Source organism: Hylaeus volcanicus, chromosome 2 (genome assembly GCF_026283585.1).
Source record: "Hylaeus volcanicus isolate JK05 chromosome 2, UHH_iyHylVolc1.0_haploid, whole genome shotgun sequence".
NCBI classification, from domain to species: domain Eukaryota; kingdom Metazoa; phylum Arthropoda; class Insecta; order Hymenoptera; family Colletidae; genus Hylaeus; species Hylaeus volcanicus.
In genome coordinates this window covers 31949959-31966300 of record NC_071977.1, presented here as the reverse complement: position 1 = coordinate 31966300, position 16342 = coordinate 31949959, and the positions used below count along the sequence as shown (strand labels likewise).

The window sequence follows — 16342 nt, the reverse complement described above, 5'->3', positions numbered from 1 at the left end:
CCTAACATTTCCTAAAAGCCTCCTAACACCTTCTAACATCTCCTAACATCTCCTAACGCCCTTTAACATTTCCTAACACCCTCTAACATCTCCTAACAGCCTCCAACATATCCTCTAACATCTCCTAACATTTCCTAACAGCCTCCTAACACCTTCTAACATCTCCTAACAGCTCCTAACATCTTCTAACACCTCCTAACACTTTTTAACACTTCCTAACATCTCCTGATACTTCCCAGCAACTTCAAAAGTTTAACAAAATGTGAAAAATCCCCTTGGCTCAAAATTTTGAGATACAGCTTTGTTGAAGTTTTGAGTGGAGCAATTTCCAAAATTTTCGAACATTTGACAAAGTCGTAAGGTCAACAATTTTGCAAATCGCTCCCCGCGGGATTCAACAGTGTTGCAAAGTCGAGTTGATTTTTCGGATTTTGTCACATTTTGCCGACGTACTTTTTGCACATTGTTGGAGTTTTTACCGAAACCAAATAACCCATGAAATGAAGGGAAATTAAGGGGAAATGTGCCAGGGAATGAAGGAAAATTAAAAGAAAATATGTGAGGAAATGAAGGGAAATTAAAGGGAAATATACAAGGAAATGAAGGGAAATTAAAGGGAAATATACAAGGAAATGGAAGGAAATTAAAGGGAAATGTCACAGAAAACAGAAGGAAATTACAGGGAAATATGTCAGGAAATGAAGGGAAATTAAAGGGAAATATACAAGGAAGTGGAAGGAAATTAAAGGGAAATGTCATAGAAAACAGAAGGAAATTAAAGGGAAATATGTCAGGAAATGAAGGGAAATTAAAGAGATAATTTTCACGAAGCTGTATATGATGTCACTGTTTTAGAAAATCTTATTAAAACTATCTTAAAGCATGATGATTTAATACTTTACTTCTGAAGTAAGTAAATTTATACATAAAGAACAAATAAGTTTAAAGGTAAAATCATCCTCCCTTAAATTAAAGTACTTGGGAAGGAAGAATGAAATAATCACTAAGAGTCTTTCCTTACATTTTTTCGTCTTAGGTATCTCCGGTAGTCTCCGACGTCTCCGCTCGGTGCCGCCGCTTCCTGGACGATTCGAGGGCACGTGTTCTGGCGTAGGCCAGGAGCTCAAGCTCGAGCAGGAATCGCCTACGTCGCTGACGACGCTGTCTCTGCCACCGTTAACGGATCCGGAAGTGATACCTCCACCTGGACCTGGTCCACCGACGCCTGCCGATCGACCCCTGCTGCTCAGTCCACCGAACAAGCTAATGTCACCCAAGGGTAGTCGTGTAGTGAGCTAAGCTACCTTTCATCATGCCTTTCGAAGTGTAAATTCAACGGAAGATTCCGCGATAGCAGATCACATTGCGAATCAACTCGAATGCAGGGACAAAATAGTGTATAAATGGCTACCCGATATAAAGAAATGCTTTCTCTAGGGTGCATTCTTAAAATTAGAAGAATATTGTTATCTAGAAATAAAAGTGGAGGAGGACTTAAAAATAATCGAAACCTTGTGAAAATATGAAAAAGAGGTTGTAGTTTATTTAGACAAAAATTCATTCCTTCTTGCATGCAGAAATCACAAGAATCGGTCGTTGAAGTAATCCAAGAAAAATCGAACGACTAAGTATAAATATTTAACACTATCTGTCAATTTCCAATCGAGCGTATGCTGAACAATATAATTGGAGGATCAGCGTGAAGATCAACGTGCAATTATTTTGAGCCGTTCGAGGTGAATCGTAATTGCACGTCGATGCTTCAAGAGGTAACTTCAGAGCACGTACGAGGAAAAGTTCACGCAGATAAGACCGTTGTTTAAATTACATTTTTAACCGAGCATTTGCTATTAGAAATTTCCAAATGTAGACAAACTATCTTGTCCATCTCTGTTATTGGATATTCTATGGCGACTGCTATCTGAAATTCTATCTGACAAAAGCTAGAACGATCGAGTAAACTTATACTCCAATGGCGGATATGTACGGAGCAATATGCATCTGTGTTTGTCCTCGATTCGCTTTAACTTGTAGAAACAACTGGTACGTTCGTAAAAATTGTATTTATTAAAAATGACACTGTGGAATTTTCTTCACAGTCATTCTTAAAAAGAATTATCCTTATCTATACTACCTTGAAACGAAACGCCTAAATCGTTTTGTCATTGCGTTACCATGCATTCGATATATTTTCCAAAGAGTTCACGAGTAACTCGAAGTCGTCAAGTATCTACCCGAATCGAACGACAAGAGCAATTCACAGGCAAGAAAGAGAAAAATGATCTACACTTACGAGGTTACCAACCTAAAGTCGCTGTCGGCGACGATGGAGCAGTTGTGGTCGAGGTCCTCGCTGTCGTCCCCGGAAGTGTGCCCGCTCTGGTTGTCGTGCCGATGTATAACCACCACGTCCTCGTCCTCGGAGTCGCAGGGGACTCCGTCGCAAGGTCTGCCGACCTCACCGTCGCTGCCCTGCGACGAGGTCGGCGAATCATCCATCATTACATCGTGGACCAGCCTGTGCCCAACACCAATTCGTACCATTCAAACTCATTTTCAATGAGAGATAATAGCTTTTAATGTCGTTTCTCGTATTTACAAATAAGAGTGTATAGTAGGTTAATGAAACGTTGTAAATAGTTGCAAATAATAAATCTCGTATTTACAGTGAAACTCGGCTCATTTATTATTTTCCCAAAATAAATCAGAGAACCAAAGGATTAACATGTTACATATGTAATAGTATTATACTGAGAGAGAGAGAGGTCTCGTTTCGATTGAAATTTCGAAGAGGATCCGATGCGTTGGTACGTCTTCTGTCTAAGTATTATCCATTTAAACGACGAGGCGGATCAAAGCTCGACGTGCTGACGCGTCGAAACTCTCCAAGAACACTTCGTCACGAGCGAGAGACACTCGAACACTGTTGACCAACAGGTAAACGACGGTACTGTCTTTAAGCGAGTTCTGCAGCGGTGCTAAGGACGCAAGGTGATAAAGACGCAATGCAGCGTCACTAGGGCACGCGTCGAGCTTACCGACGCTCGTAGAAATAAATTCCCTGTGAGTATAAAAATGTTGCTATAACATTCTACCATCGAATCGTATTTACCATGATCGTGAGCAACGACACGACGAATGATTAATGAGTAGTCGGACAGGTTTAGGTTTGATGGATTGCAATTTACTGATTAATGATACCAGGTGACAATTGTGACTTTTAATACGAGAATAATTAATCATTTAAATTACGTGTATTTATGGTTAAATAATTTTCTCTTTAATTTAGAAACAAATATTGTAATTATCAAGCGTAGAAATAGTGGTTTTTGAGAATGCAAGTCTCCGTCGAGAAAGGCCATAATTTCCGAAGGATTACTCAGGTATAGTTCGTGGAAGAAATGTAGTTATCCCGTAAAAAGCACAAAGTTTATTTCCAGTTTCCTATACGCGATGGGAGTTCCACCAAGCATATTTTAAAACTTCAGCCAACGGTTACTTGAATCATCGTGTACGTGCCTCTCGCGCGTCTGGATGTAGGCAGAAAGCAGTTTAGCAGCCACCCTACAGCCGAGCGTTTCTTAAACTTTTCACCAGCGACCTCTTTTCACGGGATGAAATTATTAACGAGCCCCAGTTTTACAAAATTTATACTCCCTGTAAATTCAACCATCGAACCGCGGTGATCATTTTAAAAAGCAACCACGCGCTAACCAAATAATCGCTATCTTTCACGTGCTACAAATATTCTGGTATCTGAGAATAGTAAAAAATTTTACACCAAGATTTCTCACGACGGAAAGTTTCGTACGATACCTCGAAGGGTCACGAGCTATAGTTTAAGAAGCTGTGCTATAGTCAACGGACAGCTATCACGTCGAGGAGAAACCTATTCGGTGGTTTGTACTCTTGTTGCACGGACCACTCGAAACTGACTCGATTCGTTCCACCCTGCGTACTCGAAACACGACGAGTCACGAACAGAGAATTTTATTGGCACAATAGATGACGAACTGAATGGAAGCCGCGCGATGATTTATCTGCAACGTTTATACATCTGAACGGTTCGGATGAGCTCCGGACTCGTTCGACCGTGAAGCTTATCTTGATTGCGTAACTTTGAATGCGGCTTTTATCGGACGAACAAAGGACCAAAATTGGTTATCTTTTTAAATACATCGTAGGAGTCAGAAACAAAGAACGTGGACTAAGATTACGCCCAGGAACGAAATGTGTCTTACTTTTAAGTAATACAGATAAATGATACGTCAACTGTTTATTCGAATAAGGATTATAAGGACAAGTACGTCGATCATGTTTCCACCCTTCCCCAAAATCGCGCGTTTCGAACGTCAGAGATTAATCGCGGATGTAAATCGTGTTGGACACTTTGGCTGAGAGTGTTATCATTGCAAAAGAACACCGATATTAATTTTCAAGGATACTCTCGGAATATCCACTAAAAAAGAAACGAATTCCCTTCTCATTTCTAACAGGTTATCCAAGTATCGCGTAAACGTAATCCTACTGTATTTCTGACATCTGTGCGTCATTCGTGTCCCGTGGAAACGACACAGACTCCACCGACACTAGTTTCGACCGCGATTTTTCTGCGATTAATTACGAACGGCATTTAATTTAAAAATTTATGTACAATAACGTACAGTCGGTTACACAAGTATTCGTACCCTCTATATTTATTGAAATTCGTCTAATTTAAATGAATGCTTCCAGTTTCTAAATAAAGTTTCTCTTATAAATATGTACATGAATGAAGTTCACACATGCATATGCATACAGTCATTTTCGTAAATATTCGTACCCTCTATATTTACCGAAGAAACTTGTCTAATTTAAACGAATGCTTCAAGTTCCCAAATAAATTTGTAATTGTAAATATATACATGCGGGAAGTTTATTCGCGTACATATTTATAATGGAAAATTGATTTGGAACCACGAAGCCTGTCGTTTAAATTAGACAAATTTCTTCGAGGATGCGAATACTTATGGGACTGACTGTATATAATTCCCCACGCAGAAAATGCATATCGCGGTCAATATCGGTGTCAGTGAAACCTAGCGTCGGTGAATTTTGTCATTTCCATGGGCCCCGAGGAAGCTACCCGCAATGCTGGCGATGCCCCTCGAGTCGAGAGCGAGCGTCTCACCCAAAGGACTCAACCACTCGCACCCAAGAAACCTGGCTTAACGAACTTGAATCAAGATTCTCGCGGGGTCATTTGTTCACCCGTCGCAGGAAAATTGCGAGGTGGACGAGGGTATCCATCGCGGATCGCCGATTTCGTTCGCGATAAGATGACAAGGGTGAGGTACTCACGTGTAATTGGAAAGAGGCGCCTTGAGGTGTTGGGGAAGCCTCTCGAAGTAGTGCCGGAACTCCTCGAACTCGGTGTCTGCCATTCCGGGGCTGTCGGTGGGAAAGACGGGCCACAGGATCGGTCCTGAAGACGGCCGTGACGGCCTGGCGGATAGCTGCTCGTCGACCCCCAGGAAACACAACGGGGAAAGATGTCGCTGCTGTTCGGGGGAACGACGTCGCGCGACGACGTGCCGCTTCGACGCTGCTCGCGCGACGCCCTATTGATTTCTGCGTGGTGAGCGTCGCGCACACCCCCGCGTGCGCTAGAGTCCGCTAGACCATCTTCTGCTGCCGCTGCGCGCTACGAAATCGAACGGCCGAGAAAGAGAGAGAGCTGACCGAGCCGTATCCACCGAGACGCGCGTTCCGCCGATTTAATATTTCAATCGCCACTGGACCCTCGCTGCGGATGCGTCGTTCACTGAAACCACGCGATGTTAGTTTCTGGTAAAAAGAAAAACTGCCGAGGGTGATATCTTACTCACCTCGGTAGTACTGGCTTATTATTTCACTGGATTCAGTAGCGCAGTCTGCGACCAACTAGGAGCGCCACCTAAGTCAATTAATTAATTAATTCTTTATTCGAAATTCGTTCGGATCCGAAAATTCCTCTCGACGAAGAGGTACGGTTAGGTATCGGGGGAATTTATCTTTAATGCAGAAATTGTCCGAGGAGCTACATATTCGATTCGTCTTTCCTCGGGGAATAGCTGCTCCACTCTCGAATAGTATACGGGGTGTCTCGCGACACCCTGTGCTGTATGAGATCACCAAGATTGTACTTTTACAAAAATTGTAATTATATTTTTGAACGCGAAGACAAGAACAAATAGTACTTCGTAAAAAGGCAGCTTCGCGATTGCCTGAAAAATAATTTTGCCTCCTACTTTCTTAATCCCGATATTTTGCCAAGCAGTATCCGAACCTGAGGTCGAAGCAACCAACGAAGGGATCTCGTCCATTTTCGTTTCGTCTACGGTCCAATTAAATTCGTCCCGATATTTCTGGAGCGTCCTATATACTTATCGCGTATCGACGAAAATGTATCTTACGACGCAAACCGTGGAACCAGTTAACGAGAATGGAGCGGGTCAGGTAAAGGTAGTTGGCGCGCACAACGCAGGAAGAGTAATTAATGTCGATTAATCGAGTTAAAGAAGTTGCCGAGCTTCGAAAGTTAAAGGGGAACACCGTTCGCGCACGGATCGTTCAACGATCCTTTGTTTCTTTCTCGTGGTTCGCGATCGAAATTCGGCGAGTTTGTAATTTCCTAGGAAAACCGTGTACGATGGTCGCGAACTCGCGTTGGAACCGAGCCAAACACAAATTCGTACTTTTCCACCAAAGCCGATCGTAGCCATCCATAACCCTCCTCGTTCTCTATTACGTCCGTCCTCTTTGTTTGAATCGGTTCCTTCGTTCGCGCTGAGAGCACGCTTCGAGAGGATCCTCTTGTCTGCAAACAGCGAATGCCCATCGTCTTGCTCTTACTTAGAGTTTCCTGACGATTTTTGCTAATCGATTGGGTCGTTTCAAGAGGTCGGTCTGTATCGAGACCCCGGTGCCACCGAGTAAAGGAGTAGAAACGAAGTCAACTGGAACGTTTGCGAGCAACAGGCGGCTAGACGTTTCCGGCGGTTGCGCGTTCGGAATGTAAATTCCATTTTGCAAATTCTGACCGAAGGTGTCTCGCTTGAAAAGGATCGAAGACTACACGTGTATCGCGTCTGCACTAATGGAGGCTGGGATCTGTCGATCGATCGATTCGTAGAAAGAAATTCTTCGTAAATGGCATTGTAACATAAATATTGCCTAGAAAGATAAAAGGGCCTAAATTCGCGTTCCTTCTATTCCTGATTCCTTCCTGTTCCTTGGCACTTGATCTCCGAACCAGCCTTCGTACCTCGAACAATAGAGAAATTAGAACGTCCAGGTCCGAATTCAATGGAATATTCTGACAAAGCAGACATCTGCTTTCGCAGATAATCTCTGTGTGGAAAGCAGAGGGCCTTTATATGCGGGTGGCAAAACGTTGTAATACGACTGACACGTTGAATTGACGCTTTATCTACTCGAAGCCTATTTGTATTTAATTAGATTACAATTTCAGTGTCTAGATAGATGAATCCATTAAGCGTATTATTGGCTCTTGATGTACCCAATATAGACACTATTGCAGACCCTTTGACTGCAGGAAGATTCTTACTGAAAATTCCAAAAATATCAGTTTATAGGGAATGATGAGAATTTAGTTTTAAACATAAAAATTAAAAAACTTAAAATACCTTTCTCCCATGTATTCCTTTTTTTTTAAATTGTTCGCAGTCCCGTTTAACGAGCACAGCCACTTTTCCAGAAAAATCTTCGCGTTCACCGCCGGGGACGACCCGGACCATAAACGAAGGATCCTTTCCTCGGATCGAACGGTACTCTCAATTCTCTTAATGCCACAGAAACGCCCGGTATAACTTAGCGAGGGGTAGAGCCGGTGGATGGTAGCTGATAGTGGTAAGTGATGGACATTGGTAATGTGCTGCATCTGCTTTGCCAAGAAGCGGGGAAGCGTTCTCGACCGTTCGAGCTTTTATGAAACGCTCCCTTTGTTCCAGGGAAAGAAATACAAAGCGAGAACGATTGTCTCGTTGAAAAGATATTCGATTCTTCCGAGGAGAATTCCTGCCCGGGAAATCACTTCCTCGTCTTCGGGGCATGTTTGACATTCGTCGGTGATGTAACTTTAGTCGTCTCCGATCCCGTGGTACCGCGTGATTTACGGTTCTACGCGTGGAGATTTTCGTAACAGCTTTTTTTTTCGTGTATTTTAAGGTGCTATTTACCACGAATATATTTCTGTGAATTTTCCTGTATAGTCAGACACATGGATAACGAAACTATCCGCTATAGTTTTCATTGGAATAATAGATCGAATGGGTATATTTAAACAGGAATATCAAACAGATAAACTTCACTAACACGCAAACATAAGATACACTTAACGTAAATGTATGCGAAGAAAAGTAACACGTGGTTCATCCATCGAACGTTCCTGCGTAACTATGCGAAACTAGTTTGAACTGATCTCCTACCGTCGATCGGCGTTCGTTCCCGATCATCGAAAACTTTCGCCGAAAGCCTAGGCTTCGTCCTGCGTTCGGCGGTCGACTATAGTATAAGCAATGTATATTTCTAACGAACCTCGACTATTGTACGCAGCACCTTCCGATATGAATAATAACAATAAACGAACGCGTGGGACTGCTAAAAATCAGCAAATCGACAGATGAACGCGTGTTTCTTCCGCGTTCGACCAATGCGAGGCTCCGAGGCTTCTACGTGGACTCGAACCGAGAAAAAGGAGACTAAAGTAAGAAGAGGATCGAGGATCCTCGGAATAAAAGAAAATAACCCTCCGAGGGTGGTTACCAGGAGACCTTGCAATCTCTTCTCTCGTTCATCGTCGCGCCAGCCCTTGCGCCACCCACATTTCGCGGGCTCCAGTGACGTCACAACGAATACATTCTGCAACCGGCACAGTTACGGTTAAATGGGGTGAGCCGGCACTCCTGCTTCAAACCCATGAGAAGTCTTATCCGACCAATGGGGAAACTTGCTACCACTGTGCGTCGACCAATCGCGAAGTGATCGTCATTGAGAAGGACGCGTACGCGGAGGGGACCGAGGGCTTAAGAAGAGCGGAAGACACCAGCGGCGGGACACTGTTGCTCGTGGACCTCGAATAGCCGAATGGTTTTAACGAGTTACAAATCGTGCGGGGAACATCGGGGAATCTTGAAATTCGAAAAGGAAATTTAAAGAGTTGCTATTAGAAAAAGAAGCTTCCTTAGGGGGGGCGTAAATCACCAAACAGAGTATTAACGATTTTTGACGGTACTCTCAACGAGTAAATCGTGCGACGGTCGGATAAGCTTGAGATTTGGAAAGGAAATTTAAAGAGTTGCTATTGGAAGAAGAAGCTTCATTAGGGGGGTGTAAATCATCATGAGTGGATCTGGGAAAGGTTTGCTCGGGGTGTGGCTATACAGAAGAGGGGAACAATGGGCCATCAAGGAAGGAAGTCCTATACACAAGCCGAGCGAAGTACGTCTCCCATCATTGATGTTGAGTGTAGAATATTCGGTTAATTTTGAATCATTTAATAGTTGATTCGAATCGCTGGTTTACCTCGAATCTGTGTCCAAGGTCCCACGCTGGTGTCGCTAACTGAATTTCTTCGTCTAGCGAGTGCATAGTGTGCGGTGCAAACGTTCCTAAAAATCGGACAGAATTGATATAATTTGTATAAAAATGTAAAAAATTGAGTCGAAAATGTAGAATAAATTTTTTACCATAGCATAATGTTGTTTTGAAGAAAAGTTAAAAAAGTAAACGTCAACTGTAAGATGAACGGGAGTAATGGATGAACGTGTTCTTTCGTTCGTTCAGATCCCCATGGTCGAGCGTCGGCCGAACAGCGACAACAAAAATTCCGTCGTCTTTTCGTTGAAAAACCAAGTCGGCGGCTTGGCGCGGGTGCTGCAGGTCTTTCAGGTACGCCATTTGCCGAATGATAAAAGTCGAGTGACCGCGCGTATTCGTCCTAAATACGAAATATTGCCTACCTTATGCCAATCCCTCCCTTGACGTTGACGAAACGAATCTCCCGTGCTGAAATAGAATTCTATCGGTCGAAGGACCTAGGTGTAAACGTCGTGCACATCGAGTCGCGGAAATCCGTGCGTCGCGGTTCCGAATACGAAATCCTCGTGGACGTCGAGTGCGATTCGAGCAGGATGGAACAGTTGACGAGGATGTTGAATCGCGAGGTCGCCGCCATTAATTTGGCCCAGTACGAACAGATGGGGAACATACACCACGCTCCCTCGCTCTCGGCCGCCCCAAGCTTCGGTGAGTCCTTTTTTTCTAACAGACTACGAAAGAGGAGGTTTCAATAGTTGGATCACCGAATAGTGTAACACGATCCGGGTAAAACTAGATCAAACTCACCGAGGTAACCCGGTGTTTTCACTTCGTCCTCTTCTTTATTCGCTGTCCTCTACGTTCGAAGCTCGTCGGCATACGTTTGCAACTTTGCATATATTTAAGGAGACTTTACCGAATATTTCTATTTCCTTTCCCTTCAACGAATCTCTTTAACAAATTTTCCCTGAAAACTTTCCCTTTTTAATCGGAGGTATAAATCGCTGATAACTCAACCAATTTAAGATCTTACTTTGTAGATTTCAGCGAGGTAGACATGCCCTGGTTCCCACGAAAAATATCAGACTTGGATCAATCTCAGAGAGTGCTCATGTATGGTACTGAACTGGACGCGGATCATCCTGTATGTTTATTTTCTTCTTCTTCTTTTTTTTCTTTTTGTATAGTTTGCGCGCCGGGAGAAGTTTAAAACGCGTGGAATTTTGTCGGAGTGATTATTCTTTGGTGATTTCAGGGCTTCAAGGATCCGGTGTACCGCAAGCGTCGCGAACAGTTCGCCGACATCGCGAGCAACTATAGATAGTACGTCGATAATCGATGATCTAGAGTGAGACTGAACGAGATTATTTGTCGGAATAGATTTAATTTGATTATTGCTTTCCAGCGGCCAACCGATCCCTCGCATACAGTACACGCCGGAGGAAATCAGGACGTGGTTCGTAAATTTATTTTACTGACAAAGGTTTTCTCGAACAAATTTTTTGATTTGTATCTCTTTCGTAAAGCTCATTCAAAAATGCACATTTCGAAAACAAAACTCTAATTTGATCAATTTTTGGCAGGGTTATAGCTATTTGAAAAAGACTTTTTTTTTTAAAAAATCAAAAAAATTTTTTTAATCATCTCAAGCTTGTTGCTCGAGAACAAATTATCACACTCCAAATGATCGAACAGCGCCTTGTTCCTTTTTTTAAATCCACCCAAGCTTCCATATTTAGATCCTTGGAAGCGTTACTTGGGGGATCGATGAAAATAAATGGCGCCATTGTGCGAGATTCCTAGCGTAAGTTTTGCTCGTTACGAGAATTCTTGGTACGTGTTTCCACGAGTACGAGGCCAATCCGCGACGAAGAAAGGATCATCCTTTTCCATAGATCCGCGAGCTTCAGCCACGATCGTGTAACAGTCTCCGAGAGTTCTCGGGCGATACAAAACGATAAGTTTACCCTCCGTCTTCGTTCTTCGGGACGCGTGAACAAGCTAAGCTCGCCCCGTGTTGAATGCGCCCCTTAATTGTCCTGATTCGATTTAACCTCGCCATCTTGAAGCGACTTCTCTAATCCAGTTCCTGTCGGGTATGTACTGGTGCCAGCAAACGATCTATTCTTGGAAAATCGTCGAACAAAGAGTACTTTGATTGTTGGATCGAGCTTCTATCGAATTGAGAATTTCTACAAAAATATCGACTTGTTATTAGTCGTTGAAATGAATTCTGTGCCTCTCCGAGGCAAACGTATCATTTAATTATAAAGAAAAAGCACGCAACTTTTAATCTTACCTCAGTCACGCACGTACAGTTGGAAAGCTAAATGTTGAAACAATCTGCGTGGTTGGTTGTTGTTTACCAACAATTTTCAGGGGAACTGTTTTCCGCGAGTTGCATCAGCTCTACTTGAAACACGCTTGCAAGGAGTATTTGGAGAATTGGCCGAAGCTGGTGAAGTATTGTGGTTATAGGTAAGGCTTCCTCAAAGTGTCGCATTAAATGGAATTCTTAAATATTGTAGTATATAATATTTTTTTGTCCACAGGCAGGACAATATACCACAGCTACAAGACGTGAACGCCTTTTTGAAACGTAAGTGAAGAATTATAACGCAATTGAACGATTAAAAATGGAGTTTTGTAACATTGCCAGGAACAACTGGGTTTCAACTTCGACCAGTGGCTGGTTACCTCACCCCGAGAGACTTTCTAGCTGGCCTTGCTTTTCGAGTGTTCCACTGCACTCAGTACATTCGGCATTCGTCGGACCCCTTTTACACCCCCGAGCCGTGAGTACTTTACAACCCAAACATTATGCTTCATAAGGATAATTAGCTTGCCTGTGAGATATTATTAAAATTCATTCTAGCTTCATACATACACTACAGCCTTCCTCTTAGGTGAATAAAAATTAACCAGAGAAACGTAAAGCGTGTAAAGTCATAAAAATGCTTGTACAAGATTATCCTAAAACTAAAATCAATTCAATGAAAATGTTCAATTAAAAAAAAAATATTAAAAATTGAATTAGAATAGTTTCATTCTGGAATGATTCTTTATTCCATCCAGAGACTGTTGCCACGAACTGTTAGGGCACATGCCCCTCCTGGCTAATCCAAGTTTCGCCCAGTTCTCTCAGGAACTTGGACTCGCTTCTCTTGGAGCCTCCGAGGAGGACATCGATAAATTGGCAACGGTAAGTGTATCGTGCTCGCGGCTGTTCCTTTGTCTCGTTAAAACTTCGCAGAACATTTATCTCCAGCTAATGAAGACGAACAAACATTATTTACACGCTCGAGCAAGTATGATTAATTTAATAAAAGATTCAACCGTTAGAGCTCCAATCTTCCAACTGAACTTACATACAAATTTCATTTACCTCCATACTGTTTGCTATTAATAATCAACCATTCTGTTCCGAAGAGAAAATATTTGTTTCGTGATATACATATATATAATAGTATAATAATATATATATATAAGTAAATAGTGTTTAATTGAAACTTATATTCATTTCATTTCAGCTGTACTTCTTCACCGTGGAATTTGGACTGTGCAAACAGGACGGCGTGCTTCGGGTTTACGGTGCCGGTTTGTTGTCATCCGTCGCCGAACTGAAGCACGCGGTGTCCACGCCCGGAAAGACGTTCCGTTTCGAGCCAGACGTTACTTGCAAACAGGAGTGCATCATCACCGCGTTCCAGAACGCTTACTACTACACGGACAGCTTCGAGGAAGCGAAAGAAAAGATGCGGTATAATTCGTTTAAAATCCTTTACGATACTTATAATCATATCGTAGGAATCTAAAAAACAAATAATATCAGATTCAAACCCACGATCCTCGGATCGACAGTCGGTCACTTTACCTACTCGACCAATCCCGGTGGTCTACGATTCGTGTTTTCGTTTGTCTTATGATTCTTGAGATGAATAGCTTCATTCCTGATAACAATCGTTAATCGATCCAGGGATGTGCTGCAATAAGGAGGTAGCACAATTTTTCCAAATTTTCCTCCTTATTGCGCCACAAAAGAAAGGAATGTTTCAAATCCGTGACGTTCTAACCTCAAAACCGTAAAAACATGGAGCTATGTCCTTATTGCGGTACACCGGCCAATTGTTATCGTATATTTGTAGGTCGTTCGCAAATGGCATACAGCGTCCATTCGGATTGCGTTACAACCCCTACACGCAATCGGTGGAGGTCCTCACCGACGCACAGAAGATAACCGCGGTGGTGAGCGAGCTGAGAGGCGATCTCTGCATCGTCTCCAACGCCCTGAGGAAGATCCACGAACAGGACGACACGGTGGACGTCGAAAGGATAACCAACCTTCTGACCCACGGCTTCGAGTTGCACCAAGACAACTCGTCCTCCGATAGCGACATCGATAAGAGTCCGAACGTCGAGACGCCACAGACGGCCGTGGATGAGAATAAAGAGAAACGTCCTCTCGAGGCTGATTCCATCGGTCGCGATTAAAGTATCGTTGAAATAGGCAATCGAAGTGTGTAATGCGTGTTGTAAATTGTTTGTTAGCCGCGTAATTAGGTGTGTAAATGTTTTGTCCGCGTATAGTGACCATTGGAAAGGAGAGAAAATATTTAATCGAGTCTAATGGAAATTATGGGGTCGACTATGGCACAAATACGTGTATTAATTAATTAATTACGCGATACGCGTAGCGTAGAATAGTTCGTGCTTGTAGAGATTTTGTTTCGGCGACCGTTAAGGCTATAAATATTATGTAAAAAGGAAATAAATGAGGAGTTACGGAATGCATAATCATCGTGAGACTTGATTTATCTAGAGACGCGCGGTAGCTTTACACTTTACACTTTTTATATCTAAAGATCTTATACAAACTTCCCAGCCATTAGCTCACTATTTTTCGTGACGAAGGATTGTTTGTCACGAATAATACCGATTACCAGGTCTCGGTCGCGCGATCGCTAGATCCATATCGAACGAAGGATCAACGACGAATGAGCTCTCACCCCTTGTATACCTGTGTCGCTCGAGGGTCGCGGCTCGCTTGTGCCTCTCGAAGTAGAGAAGGGGAAGGGCGAACAACAACCGCATGACGCTCAATTCGATTTATTCCAACGGAGAACACTATTTTTGATGGTATTTGTTTGTATTTATTCGTATTTATTGAATTAATTTAAACGATGCTCATTTATGGGGAATGGTGTCGCCATCTCGCGGTGAAAGGGCCGAACTAATTTTGGAGTTTGGTCAGCGCCTCTATCGGAAAAACGCTCAAGTTTGTCCTCGAATAGTTGAAGCTGTCACAGCTAGATGGCGCTAATTCCATGTTATTTACCGACACCTATCGGTACATTACCATCATGTCGGTACATTACCATCATGTTGGTACATTACCATCATGTCGGTAAATGGCATGAAAATAGCGCTATCTAACTGTAAAAAATGGAATTAATCGAGAACAAACTTGAACATTTTCTCGATAGAGGCGCTGACCAAACTCCGCAATTAGTTCGATATTTCACTGCGAGATGGTGATACTACCATTTGCCACCCCACACCCCCCCGTAATGTACTATCTTTCCGGAAATTGTTAATAAAGCGAATATAAACATAAAAAAAGAACGTAAACATGTCGGCACGAAAAAATGTTCCAGCTGGCTTTCAATCGGCAAGTTTGACCTGCGAATTACTTTTCTCATTTATGTTCATAAGTATTAAAATTCATATCTAACCTCTACCGCATTGCAGGATTCAGATGTTTATATTACTTACGACGATCAACTGAAGATTAATAAATTTGCGAGACAGAATGCAAAAATGGAAGATTTGAAAGAAGAGTTGAAAGTTAAACAGGTATAAATGAACGATTCCGATTTCTCTTACCCTTATTTGGTCATGCTCAGTTTTACGTACAAGTGCATTGTTATTCTTTGTATAGAATGAATTAAAAAACTTGGAAGATGCCTGTGATGAAATAGTCCTTTTAGACGACGACGCGAAAATACCATATTACATAGGCGAAGTTTTCATTTACAAAGACTTGGAGACAACACAGGTTTGTTATCATTTCTGTGTAACCTTGTTAACATTGAGAAACTTTAGTTCTGCATTTTAGCATGGCAGATTTAAATCTATTCTATGTTGGTTGTTTATCTACTTATAAAGTAAAGAATTTTATATTTATAGAATTACTTAGACGAGATCAAAGAGAAAAAGAAAATGGAAATCACAAATATAGAAAGTAGATGTGCCGATCTAAAGAACATTATGAGCGAGTTAAAAACTCAACTGTATGCAAAATTTGGTAGCCGCATAAATCTGGAAGCAGAAGAAGATTAATCAATACGCACATTATTTTTATATAACTTGGATTAACTTTATTATATAATTATTTTTTCCTAACTTACATAACACATGGATTTTATTCACAATATGTACAGATAAACAATTTAACATCATTTGTCACACATGAGATCATTAGTATTTGTTTATATTAATTAATTGTTACTGCTTGATAATCCCTTAATAAACTTATTACACTTTTTCCACAAATTTTTCTTAATATTACCATCCTATAATATTAATTTTATATTTATACAATAATATAAACATAGATTTATCAATGATTATTTAATACATTAAGCTTTATTTGAATATTATTCAAGTATTAGGAACTGCTTGATATATATACTCGCTTGATTAAAGGTTGAATTCAAGACTATAGCAACCATACCATTACATTTGGATCCTTGCCAAATTGTTT

At 41.8% G+C, this 16342-nt stretch overlaps 3 protein-coding genes and 2 long non-coding RNA genes across 8 annotated transcripts in view; 2 read left to right on the top strand and 3 right to left on the bottom strand.

Moving 5' to 3' along the window:
- LOC128872462 (JNK-interacting protein 1) overlaps window positions 1-5796 on the bottom strand; it is a 10240-nt gene extending 4444 nt beyond the window's left edge. Inside the window, exons 1-3 of one of the 4 annotated variants that reach the window (XM_054115167.1) lie at window positions 5341-5796; window positions 2294-2518; window positions 1022-1263 (exon numbers count right to left, since the gene is read on the bottom strand). In XM_054115167.1, coding sequence (XP_053971142.1) covers window positions 1022-1263; window positions 2294-2518; window positions 5341-5423 — 550 coding nt within the window. In that variant the 5' untranslated portion in view covers window positions 5424-5796. The remainder of the gene's footprint in view (window positions 1-1021; window positions 1264-2293; window positions 2519-5340) is intronic. The other 3 variants (XM_054115169.1, XM_054115168.1, XM_054115171.1) reach the window with 3 other exon arrangements.
- Window positions 5797-8659: 2863 nt separating this feature from the next.
- LOC128884678 (tryptophan 5-hydroxylase 1) lies at window positions 8660-14373 on the top strand. The gene is made up of 12 exons (XM_054138211.1): window positions 8660-9480; window positions 9826-9930; window positions 10074-10287; window positions 10620-10723; window positions 10835-10902; window positions 10985-11035; window positions 11959-12057; window positions 12132-12178; window positions 12239-12374; window positions 12655-12781; window positions 13110-13339; window positions 13725-14373. The coding sequence occupies exons 1-12, from the start codon at window positions 9382-9384 to the stop codon at window positions 14068-14070; spliced, it is 1626 nt and encodes a 541-aa protein (XP_053994186.1). The 5' UTR covers window positions 8660-9381; the 3' UTR covers window positions 14071-14373.
- Window positions 9560-10138, bottom strand: LOC128884680 (uncharacterized). Its single transcript, XR_008459436.1, has 3 exons — window positions 10002-10138; window positions 9729-9923; window positions 9560-9650 (listed from the first exon to the last, which is right to left on the bottom strand). It is a non-coding gene; the product is annotated as an uncharacterized LOC128884680 (long non-coding RNA).
- LOC128884679 (uncharacterized) lies at window positions 10172-10983 on the bottom strand. The gene is made up of 3 exons (XR_008459435.1): window positions 10613-10983; window positions 10387-10546; window positions 10172-10310 (listed from the first exon to the last, which is right to left on the bottom strand). It is a non-coding gene; the product is annotated as an uncharacterized LOC128884679 (long non-coding RNA).
- A 723-nt stretch (window positions 14374-15096) lies between the features above and the next one.
- On the top strand, window positions 15097-16131 carry LOC128885107 (prefoldin subunit 4). Its single transcript, XM_054138916.1, has 4 exons — window positions 15097-15247; window positions 15328-15432; window positions 15518-15634; window positions 15766-16131. The coding sequence occupies exons 1-4, from the start codon at window positions 15209-15211 to the stop codon at window positions 15916-15918; spliced, it is 414 nt and encodes a 137-aa protein (XP_053994891.1). The 5' UTR covers window positions 15097-15208; the 3' UTR covers window positions 15919-16131.
- Window positions 16132-16342: the final 211 nt, after the last annotated feature.

Bases quoted from the DNA above. Each gene is read 5' to 3' on its own strand.
- LOC128884678 (XM_054138211.1), top strand. From the start codon at position 9,382: ATGAGTGGATCTGGGAAAGGTTTGCTCGGGGTGTGGCTATACAGAAGA. The intron at 11,036-11,958 runs GTTCGTAAATTT...AACAATTTTCAG, and splicing joins CCGGAGGAAATCAGGACGTG to GGGAACTGTTTTCCGCGAGT. The intron at 12,179-12,238 runs GTAAGTGAAGAA...TAACATTGCCAG, and splicing joins CGTGAACGCCTTTTTGAAAC to GAACAACTGGGTTTCAACTT.
- LOC128885107 (XM_054138916.1), top strand. From the start codon at position 15,209: ATGTCGGCACGAAAAAATGTTCCAGCTGGCTTTCAATCG. The intron at 15,248-15,327 runs GCAAGTTTGACC...ACCGCATTGCAG, and splicing joins TTCCAGCTGGCTTTCAATCG to GATTCAGATGTTTATATTAC. The intron at 15,433-15,517 runs GTATAAATGAAC...TTCTTTGTATAG, and splicing joins AAGAGTTGAAAGTTAAACAG to AATGAATTAAAAAACTTGGA.